General features: G+C 35.2%; 1 protein-coding gene across 5 annotated transcripts; it reads right to left on the bottom strand.

Annotated features, from left to right (window-relative positions):
* Positions 1 to 2,754: 2,754 nt before the first annotated feature.
* On the bottom strand, positions 2,755 to 10,512 carry EMB2813 (DNA primase, large subunit family). Of its 5 annotated transcripts, none has more exons than XM_086441861.1 (21): positions 10,265 to 10,512; positions 10,008 to 10,069; positions 9,810 to 9,913; positions 9,567 to 9,654; positions 9,429 to 9,488; positions 8,735 to 8,813; positions 8,601 to 8,620; positions 8,128 to 8,211; positions 7,546 to 7,610; positions 6,669 to 6,717; positions 6,538 to 6,585; positions 6,363 to 6,452; positions 6,163 to 6,222; positions 5,682 to 5,741; positions 5,324 to 5,398; positions 5,159 to 5,244; positions 4,592 to 4,685; positions 4,396 to 4,503; positions 4,011 to 4,051; positions 3,032 to 3,117; positions 2,755 to 2,911 (listed from the first exon to the last, which is right to left on the bottom strand). In XM_086441861.1, exons 1-19 carry the CDS (start codon positions 10,395 to 10,397, stop codon positions 4,037 to 4,039), a joined length of 1,380 nt encoding a protein of 459 aa, XP_086297987.1. In that variant the 5' UTR covers positions 10,398 to 10,512; the 3' UTR covers positions 2,755 to 2,911; positions 3,032 to 3,117; positions 4,011 to 4,036. The 5 variants fall into 5 exon arrangements, with proteins under 5 accessions (XP_086297987.1, XP_086297985.1, XP_086297986.1 ...); XM_086441859.1 differs by having other exon boundaries at positions 3,986 to 4,051; positions 10,265 to 10,511; XM_086441860.1 differs by having other exon boundaries at positions 2,755 to 3,117.
* Positions 10,513 to 11,323: the final 811 nt, after the last annotated feature.

Genomic DNA, 11,323 nt, shown 5'->3' with positions numbered 1-11,323 from the left:
TGCTTCCATCACAGAATCGTAGAAAAATTTATGGTTCTGTAACTACCATGATAGGGAGCGTAAATGGGCATTCAAAAAAAAAAAGAGCATCAGAATATCATTAGTCTTTGGGTAATAAATAGGTACTCTAAGAGATCAGGTGTCTCATCCTTTGATCTGGACATCTTCGAAGAGAGTGAGTGATCAAATCCGCTAAGAATAATTTGGAGAATTACAACCAACAACAACAACGACCACAAAGATTATTAAAACCTCCTGAATCACATAGTAAATCTTATTTAAATAAGAAGTAATCAAAGAAAGCTTTTCTAAAATCCTTGAAAATCTTACTCCACTAAAAAATAGCCCCAAGATGGATACGAGTACTTTACTTAAGAAGGACCACTTAGCTCAATTGTAAGACTTTGAGGAGGTTGTTCTCAAGGTTTTGGATTCAAAATCCCTTGAACCGCTTCTTATGCTGATCTGAGTCTACCGTAACCTTGTTGACCTTTCAAAAAAAAAAGAGTACTTCACTTAAGTTGCACTCCTTCCATTTAATATAATAATGTTTTGCCCCAACCAGATGCCCCAACAAGTCACATAGTTAAAGACCAAAAGATCTTTTCTTGTGAGGATATTCGTTCAAGTGCCAACTAGGGATGAAGATGGAAAATGAGACCACTTCTCTTATAATAAACTTGGGTCAATCAATCAAGTATTTTTAATATTTTTTAATATTATCCTTTTATGAAACTAAATGAAGACTATTAAAAATAATTTATAATATAGAAAGACAAAAACATACATGTATGATGTATCATTTTGAAATTACACATCCATATACATTTTGAAAAGAATTACGCATATATATGCATTTTCGCAGGTAATTTTTTTTTTTTTCAGATAGAGGTTAAAACAACACCGACATGTAATTTAGATTACTTTTAAACCCTTAAGTGAAAATAAACTAAAAGCAACGATTTTAAGAAAAATTACTGAAATACCATTCACCTTTGTCCTTTATGTGAAGATAAACTACAATATCACGATTTTAAGGGAAAAAAGAAAAAAAACAAATTGCTAAAATGCCATTTATGTATAATAAGGCACTTAAACCTAACGTGACCTGAATAACAAGGTTTTAAGTCTTTGATTTTGAGCCCACACAGAGGTAGGGTCGAGCTCAAAATTTTCACCGACTTTAAAGAAAAAAAAAATGCTAAAATATCATCTATGTATAATAAGGCAAGTAAAACTTGGAGTGTTAGTGGGTACACAATTACCCGATGTGCCCGAAATCATTTAGTTGGTTTTGGGTCTACCATTATAGACCTAATCATTTTTTGAGTTCGGTTTTGGGTAACTATCTTAAGGGTCTCCTTCGACGGGTCTCCGATGGATTCCCAATTAGTAAATTTATTTAATTTCTAATATTTATAATAAAATTAGTAGTCTAATTAAATATTAACAAAAAAATATCATAACATTTTTATTCATTCTCTAATTAAAATATGAACAGAATGTGAATTCTTTATCTTTTTTTAGTTTTTCTCTACTTGAACATCCATCCATTTTACATTTTTATATAACTTCAACAACAAATAAATGATCCTTACCACAATTTTTTATAATTTTATTCTCAAAAGTTTGATTTGCTTGAAGAATTCATTGTTGATTTTACCTTTCAATTGAGGAATTACAAGCAAAATTGTTGCATTTATGATCAATTTTTCATTAAAAAATATTATCTATCTTAAAGGGTACTCGACAGGTACCCAATGGGTATCGAGTATTTGTCAGGTCGAGTTTGGTTCTAAGGATCTCATATACACAGAATAAAACTTAATAAGTGTGTCCATATCCATATCTGAATTTATATATATGGATTCATATCCAGACCGGAATCCGACTCGGATCATAGTAGTCAGATAATGTCAAACTGTTTAAGATTATTTCAAAATAAAATGGCTAAAATATGATGACCTGAACTCCAAACCTCTCCATTTTGGAGAGAGGCCTTGACCACTACACTCAACCATTGTTGGTTGATGAAAGATAACTTAAAAAAAATATAACAATACAACTTGCAAAGTACTCTACCATTCAGATCTTGGTGAATATAGGGATGGAACTGTATCCGATTCGGGTTAAGGGACATCAACCCATATCTGAACTATATTTTAATTCGGATATACTTCATGGAATCAAACCCGCTAAATTCAAATTCGGATCACTTGAATTTTGGATAAAATCCATACCATTTTAAGCCCTACTACTTAAACCTAACCTGACTTGAAAAACCAGGTTTTAAGTCTTTGATTTTGAGCCCCAGTCCATTAAGTCCAGGCCAAGGCCTAATAATTCTAAATCTAACCAGAACAGCCCTTTTATTTGAATATTCGTATGTTATGTAACATTTATGATTTTATAACAAAATATAACTAAAACTCATCACAAAATAACAAATCTACTCCCATCTCTACTCATTTCTCAACTATAATGGAAATTGGATAATCTTTCCTAATGTAAAGTAGCATCAAAAGTTTTTGAAAGGTTCAAGAGTTTATACTTTTTACAAAGCCTGAAAATCAACCTAAGCCCACTAAGGGCGGGCTTGGGCTTAGCTAACTTAAACCTAATAAGGGTTTTGGCCTAATCAAAATGTGACCCCTCCTTTTAGGTACTAGGTTAGGCAGTTCTAAACTTCTAATTATCATTATGCCCTTAAAGTGAAGATCACTAAAAGAAAAGTTTTTAATATACATATTAAGATACTCTAAAAGAACACCATTTCTAGGCATTCTGCCATATTTTCCTAAAAGTCCAAAAGGATGAGAGATCAAAGAATTAGGATTACAACATCAGATAGAAGATATCATTCCCAAAATTCCATACTATAAACACTGACAAAAGCATCACATACACTAACCTGAAACAAGCGATCAGGCATTGTCAATGAAGTAATCCTGTCTTTCTATATAAACCATACCATGAGATAGATATATTATGCATAAACTATTGATACAGGTGATAATAAATCGATGCAAACCTTCAAGGAGATGTATCAACACAGCTTGATAACCTATGATGCATGCTGCTTCATGTAACGAGGTGTCATTCCTCCAAAATACTCACCTGAAAACAGATCAATTATATCCTCAGTTAGAGATCTTTAACAAAGGAAAATCCCCATCTGATTGAAGATCAAACAGAAATATAAAGTGGCACACATCACGAACATAACTCATTAAATTCCAGCATCCATACCGACCAAAATAAATAAGGGTTGGGATCCGTGTGGACTCATATGTTCACACACAATGCCGACCATTAAAGATGTATCCCGAGAACATATTACGGAATTCTAAAATAAATCTCAACTGTCGGATGTCACATATACACAATCAAGATTGTGTGAACTATGAGTTTCCTTTCATGAGTCTATGGATCCCAACCCAATAAATAAACAAATTCCAGCCTCCATTTCTCAGCCAAGCTACTAAAGATCCCACTTCCCATCACCCACCACCATGAGTGGACCATAATGGAGGGTCAACCACTGATGAACCGTCTTTGAAAGCAAAGGAAGATGTTGAAGCAAAGACCTTGGAAACCGAACTTAGTAATATCAACACCAATTCAATGATGCTCATATTCCCCCCCATGAAACAAGAACAATGAGTAGCTTTAGAGCTGGAAAGGAAATAGCCCATGCATTCAAATCAGGATTGGACCACCATTCACACACAATGGAGACATGGGTTTTAGAAATGTTCTTTGGCAGAAGGAAAAAAGTGCAACTTTAAAAGTTTGAGAACTAAATAGGATCACGGATTTAGAAAAAAAAATGAATGTTATGAACGTTGTGAGTGTTTGTTACAGGAAGTGGAACCTGTAGCTCAACTGGTTGAAGTTCTGCCCTTCAAACATGACATCTCAGTCTCAGATATTGCCAACCAAACAGGACAAATATCAAGTTTAGGAAGTCCCAAGAGACTAATACCAGGAGTTGACAGCAACATCAGTACCTTAACACACCGGACAAAGCCAATCCTCACGTGGATTTATTCTGTGAAGCACAATTAACTAGAATCAAGATCAAATCATAACCTCCAAAAATCCAGGGAAATACTTAAGTCAGGAATTGTGCAGTCTGTATTTCCATTCTGACACACTGCATGATGTACTCGGGAAAGGATCAGTGTTCAGGACAAACCATTTGACGAGTCTCACTAGGGAGATCTTGTGGGATAAATGTTATCTGGTCATATTCTTTTCCCAGTTGGGCAATGGATCAGGAGTCTGGATCTGTGTTTTACATATAGTTGTCCTGACCCATGTAACCCAATAGTAGTAATTATAGGTCTCATACTTTTAAGGGCTACATATGTTGTGGCGTAGAAATGCATCTACCTTTGATTGCAGAATCTTTTGGCTGTCACTGAAGTACTGATTTGGATGATTGATCCCAGCATCACAGGAGGAGCCATGAACAGCTTCAAAAGTCAAGGTACATGCCAACTGCAAATGTATTTCCATTGACAACCGTTAAGGAAATGAAATAACCTAATAAATCTGAATGTCTCTGAAAATTTTGGGAATATTAAACCTGATAATGCCGATTTTTGACTTTTTCCATCACGTCCTCCATTGTTCGACCACCGACTCCCATTTTACCAAGCGCAGCTCTCAAATTCTCCTCACTTTCAATTTTTTTTTAAAAGACCATAAAATACAATAATGGATTAAGAATGTATATATTTACTCCAGTGCATGTTTAGGCAGTGAGCTTAATCCATGACACTACCAGAATGGTTGGGTAGGTTTACACATGGTCATGGGTCTAGATTTTGCTTTAAATAAAATCTATACATATGATAATTTATTGGACCATAACCACTATCTACCCATGTAACAATTCCATGGACATGTGTTGGTGCTTCGCGCAAATATGAGGTGGTTTAGTTTTAGTTTACTTGGGAGATGCAGATAAATCGGTATATGTGCTATAGCATAGTTTTAGTTTTACATTCAAATCCTCAGATATTTGGGATAAGGCTTCAATTATGATGGTGGTTTTAGTTACATTCAGATCGGAAGTTCTGAGTAAAATAAGGACTCCAGTTACAGGACAGTAGAACATTTAGGGAAAAAATGGATAAGCTGAAAAATGGACCTGAAGTGTCGATATGGGCAGCCATGATGGTCTCCTACACCAGGAGTCGATGAGATGATTTTTGAACAAGAATAGGGTGTGTAATCCTGCACCAGTCAGAAAAAATGACCTATCGAATACAGAACTCGGAAGTTCAGTTTAGAGTTTCAGCTGAAAATGTCTTACCGTTCTCTTTCCTTCTTTCCCATAGTTATGGCGTATACCGTATGCATATTCCTTGTCAAATCTCTCAGCACCAACCTATGACAGAAGCAATTCAAGCATGGTGTGTTAAAGGATTCACAAAAATCAAGCTATCTAGCACCATATATGTTCATGTTGGAGAAGAGAATTCAATGTTCTGGACCACTCAGTGTCTGGGTGACTCCAAAACAGAGAACAACCAAAGAATAAACACCAGCAAAAATAAGGGGTGATCGTTCTTACTTACAAGATTAACAACATGCTCTGAATACCATTTGAACAAAAATAGAAGCAAGAATATGACATACTAGACATTGGAGAACTATCATTGTGTGCTAACCTTATGAGAAAACTCAGCTTTCCAGAATGCAAGAGCCTCATCCAACTTCAAACCAACACCCTGGACAAGGAAAATAAGCAGTTAGTTAAAAAATAGTGATTTAATGAAAAATGTTCAAAAGAAAATTTCACATCCCCGCAAAACATTTGAAGTTCTCTAGAATCATTTATAAACAATCTCTCCCTTTTTTAAGTGTACATCTGTAATACACACATGGTGTATTTAAAAATCTGAAAACCTTGTTCACTACTAAAAGAAGCTCTAACATAACCTAACAGGCAACTAACACATTGTGTACTGTACGATTTCCAAACAAAGAGTGGAAGCAAATATTCAAAAATCAAGCACAGAAGTTTATGTGTGACTTTACGTAGATATTGCTGTATGTTTAAATGTGTATGTATGTTGTACACATAACGATACATGGATGTGTATATGCATACAAATATGTATATATATATGTTTGTATAAAAATAATTGCCTTCAGAAAAAGACCCAGCTGCATCCTTCCTCCATGCTTTAAATGGTGATCCTCTCTTAGCTGCACATACATAGCATGCATTAAGAGAAAAAAAATTAAAACAAAATAAAACAAGCCCAAACAAACCACCAATAGGAAGGCAATAAAACTAGTTTGAGGTTACTTGTTAAGTTTTCAAAAACAAAACAAAAATTACCCACCTTTTCAAATAGGTGGCGCATACAAAGTGGAAAGGAGCTATTAGCCACTTTATCAATGTCCTTTATTGATATCTCTGCAAATTCTTTCGGCTGCAGGAACATTAACAATAATGACAAACCAATTTGAACCTATTGAGCTAAGAGAAAAGATGAGCATGCAAATTGAACATAGTACCTGAGAGTAGTCAGGACCCAGATAGCTTGTGCTGAGTGCCTCAACAATCTAAATGGAGCAAAGTATCAAAAACTGTACTAGAAAATTCAAAATTAATTTGGCGCCACACTGTAAGATGATTGGATACTTACAGGAGTCAACCGATCCTTTTCTTGCTCTCTGATGGTAGAAGTCCATTTTCTGCAAGCCAAAGTTGCACATTGTGAATTCTTTTTAAAACCCTATTATATCTTAAGGACGCTTTACATAACGAAGAACACATTGCCTGATGAAACTATAACCCACAGAAGTTAACCAAATCACTGGAACACGATTATATCCAAATCCAGAATAGGACATATGTTGCCAGCCCAATTAATTGGAATAAGGTACAGACAACGACAATGATAATTTTCCAAAATCATAGCTACATACATGCAAACCAGATATCCATGGAAGGAAAATTTGATATCTTGGTAACAAAGGTAGCAGTGGAGCTCATTTTCCAAAGTCAATCATTAAAAATGTCATAAAATATAATGTGAAGTGTTTTTATGATGATTTCACGTGCACAATTTCTACTAAACAACACACAACCAGCAAGAATAACGAAAATGACCATGAAGTGATGGAATCATTACCAATAAAAACCAACTTTTTATAAAGGATAATACTTTGCTTGCTAAAAAAATGTGACTGACAAGAATTTGCAGCTTAAAACATAAGACACCTACAGGCAAAGCAACATGAATGCTTAACTTTATGTGATACATATGTCCTATTCACAATGCTAAGTTATTCATTAGTAAACTGAGATCAATATAGCATTTCTCAAAGTGATAGCAGCACATAGAGAATTGTGGAACCACTAAAAAGAATGCAATGTCTTATGTTAAAACTAACAACACCAGCATAGAACTTGAATAATAGAGTCCACCTCAAGTAAAACTAAACAACAAATTACACGGCTCCATTAAATTATGACAGTTAATAATAAAAAGATGGACCTATAAGTTTTCTAACAATAACCTGTTTGTCAGCACAAGTGCCTTTGATAGATGGCTGCGGAATTGGGTGGCAACAAGGGAAACCACCTAAGGAAAGTAAAACCTCAATTAAATGAAAATTGAAGAAAAGAAATATATATATATATATATATATATATATGGGTCCCGTTCGACAGCCAACGTTAGGGAGCCAACGCCTTTTTCCTATATGGGTTATAGGTTTTGGAATGGGCTGATTTTTTTGTGAGGATGATCTCTATTGTGAGGAGATCATCCTCACAAAAAATCAGCCAAATCTGAAACTTCTAACTCCATCAAAAGTGGTTTAGAATTGTGGACCGTAGATTTTTTACTGTTAATTTGTAAACCACTTTTGATGGGGTTAGAAGTTTCAGATTGGGCTGATTTTTTGCGAGGATAATCTCCTCACCATAGAGATCACCCTCACAAAAAAATCAGCCCATTCCAAAAATTTTAAGCCATATAGTACAATTTTTGGCTCCATAATGCTGGTTGCCTAACTCTAGCCTATATATATATATATATATATATGTACTGTTTTGTAGGTTGTGTCTTGGACAAACATTTGAAAGTTCACATTCACCTGATTCATAGCAACATATGCATAACCCTTATGAATAAATACTCTACGACCAGCAACAAGTTCTGGGACTTCTTCAAATGGTACCTTCATAAAAACCAATGACTATAACTCAGCAACAATGAAACAGCTAGTATTGAAGTTGAAGAATGCATGCTTCAGGACTGGAGGTATATATTAGGCCAAATGTATACCCAATCATTGTTTTGTTAAGAAAATAAAAAATCTAGAGCACAAACAACAAAAATGCCGGGTGCTTAGGATCATCAGGTCATGTTTACTTTTGGCATTAGAGATCCCTAAGTGAGAACATTATAAAATATGGGGCCAACCACCTTCATTGATACATATGGGATAGTGGAAAATAGGCTTCTTCAAATCCTTAAAACCAAGCACAAATAGTCCTTTAATAATATGAGATGTTAAGACGGTTGGAATGTTGTAGAGGAATTTTTATTAAATTAAAGGAAACAAACCTTGAAGAATATGGTATCAGCTGCAAAATAAAAATAAAAAATACGATGTCAAAGTATCAGTCATAAAATAGCATGGTTATCTGTTTGCTAAATAAAAAGGTGTCCGATAGATTTTGTTAGTGATCTGCATTTACCACTGGATGTAGGCAGTTTAGCAATGGATGTCGGCGGGGCGATGGAACGTGCAACTTGGGTTAATTTATCCTTGACATTCTGTCGAATATAAATGAGAAAAAAATAAAAGAATAACCATTAGAGCTTCAAGTTATTTGGAGTTCTCATGAAATATATGGACAATATATTTAGAGAGATTCTATTGCCACACCGACTTTTGCTAATAGCACTCCAATTCAAATGAAATCAACCAAGAATTAGCACATATGTTGGGATGTTCTCAGTAAAAGTTGGTGTGGCAATAGAAGCTCTCTATATTTAATTGCTGGGACAGAGCCAGGATTTGTCTATTTGGGAGCAGCTAAGACCATTACAAATTATAAAAATTCTAGCGAGGGCAATAGCGGCAGATTTATTTTTCTGCTGCTATTATCAGTCACAATAGCATATAAAACCTTATAATTCTTAAAAATTCTTGTGGCAGTAAATGTCCCCAATGTAAAGTGTAAATCCACCCTTGTTTAATTGGAAGCCGAGCGGCGACTTATTATTTTTTTATAAAAAAATTGGATTTTGATACCTTAAATCTCTTTTTGTTAAAGTTCCCCTAATGTATCGATCAGTCCTCTCTAATATTTTGTTTGTGTCGTTTATATAAATTTATGATATCATATAAAGAAATTAAATAAAGAGGGCGGAAAGGAATGTAGAAACCTCAAGTTCTGCATTGCTGACTGCTTTGTATGGAAGATCAAATTCCCCCATTAGTGCCCTCTGTAGATTCACAAGAAAACCTTCTAATCATCAGAAAAGGCCCCAACTAAAGCATGATTGATACAATGACCAAATAACTACCTGAGCTTCAGGTTTTTCAAGCAGCAGGAAACGATATCGAAAGAGGGCAGTCTCCATAGAAAGAAACCATTTTCTAAGATCCTCCCTAAGATCCACGACATTTATAAAAAGTCGATACCGTGCCCAAAAAAATTTGAAAAATAAAGAATAAAGATCAGTTATGATTGTTATTTTTATATAAAAATGGATTCTTTTTAGAAGAAAAAAAAATAAAAATATTTGGCGAATGCTAGCACTTACGTTCGGCAGTACACGAGACGCAACACGAAGTGCGAGATATTGTCCTTATTCATCACCTCGGACGAATTCCTGTGCCTCATGTTAGCCTTCCAGAGATTGTCTACCTTTTAATTCCAACAAAAAAACCCAAATTGAAACCAACATCTACAAGTCACCAGAAAAAAAAAAAGAAAAAGGTAAATTATAATTATAATTTACCAAATTCTTCATTTCCTCTGGTTTCCTCCCGCGCGATAATCCATCAGAAATCCCTTTGAGCACTGCATCGTAAACAATACAAATATAAAAACCACTAATTTGGATTCGAAACCTTAAAACACGCATCACATTCACAATAGCTTGAAATCGCTAACATATTCTAAAACCCTAATTTTCATCTATGAAACCAAGATCTAAACCTAACCCTAGAATCAATAGGGGAAATTGAAATTCTCCATCCAGAACGAAGAGAGTACCTCGAAGACGATCTATGGCGAAAAGCTCGAAATCTTCGAGCCTTACTTCGAGTGCTGGGGCGGATCGGTAGAGAGGTAGAGTTACACCGATGTCGTATGTGGAGGAATTCTTGTGAGATCGAACGATCTGCATTTTTTTCAAACTGAGGCGCCAAGAAATGAAGTTAAAGCTGTTGATAGACTTCTCTGCCTTTGTTAACAACTCACTGTGTAGCAGAGACGATGGAGTAAAAAATAAAGTGTGGAAATGGCGGGAAACGATTCCCGCTGTTTCTGTTAATTGGGTTCGGGCTTCGGACTCGGAGTCCCGGAATTGAATCGTGCTTCTAAAATCCAAACAGGTTAATTGGGTCGGATTTAGGGGCTAACTTATGGTACCAATTGGTATACATATGGGAGGTTTACCACCGCTCCTTTACTAGCCACGTGTTATACCCTTTTGGTTCCACTGACACACAAATATATATATATATATAGGGTCCCTTTCAGCAACAAACATTTTGACAAACATTTTGGCAAAACATTTTTCAAAACATGGGTTAGAGGTTTTGGAATGGGCTGATTTTTGGTGATGATGATCTCTACGGTGAGGAGATCATCCTCATCAAAAATCAGCCCATTCCAAAACTTCTAGCCCCATGTTAACAGGTTGAAAAATTGTGAACCGTCCATTTTTTGTAAACCATTTTTGATGGGTTAGAAGTTTTGGAATGGGCTGATTTTTGGTGATGATGATCTATTCCCTGTAGAGATCATCCTCACCAAAAATCAGCCCATTCCAAAACCTGTAACCCATATTTTCAAAAATGTTTTGCCAAAATGTTTGTCAAAATGTTTGTTGCTGAACATTTCCCATATATATATATATATATAGGGTCCCTATCCGTGGCCAACAGTTTGGCAAACATTTTGGCAAACACTTTTTCAAAACATGGGTTAGAGGTCTTGGAATGGGCTGATTTTTGGTGAGGATGATCTCTACGGTGAGGAGATCATCCTCACCAAAAATCAGCTCATTCCAAAACTTCTAGCCCCATTTTACAAGTTGAAAAATCGTGA

This window comes from Akebia trifoliata, chromosome 5 (assembly GCF_017979445.1).
Source record: "Akebia trifoliata isolate Shusen 1 chromosome 5, ASM1797944v1, whole genome shotgun sequence".
NCBI classification, from domain to species: Eukaryota; Viridiplantae; Streptophyta; class Magnoliopsida; order Ranunculales; family Lardizabalaceae; genus Akebia; species Akebia trifoliata.
This window is presented reverse-complemented; position numbering and strand designations above follow the sequence as displayed.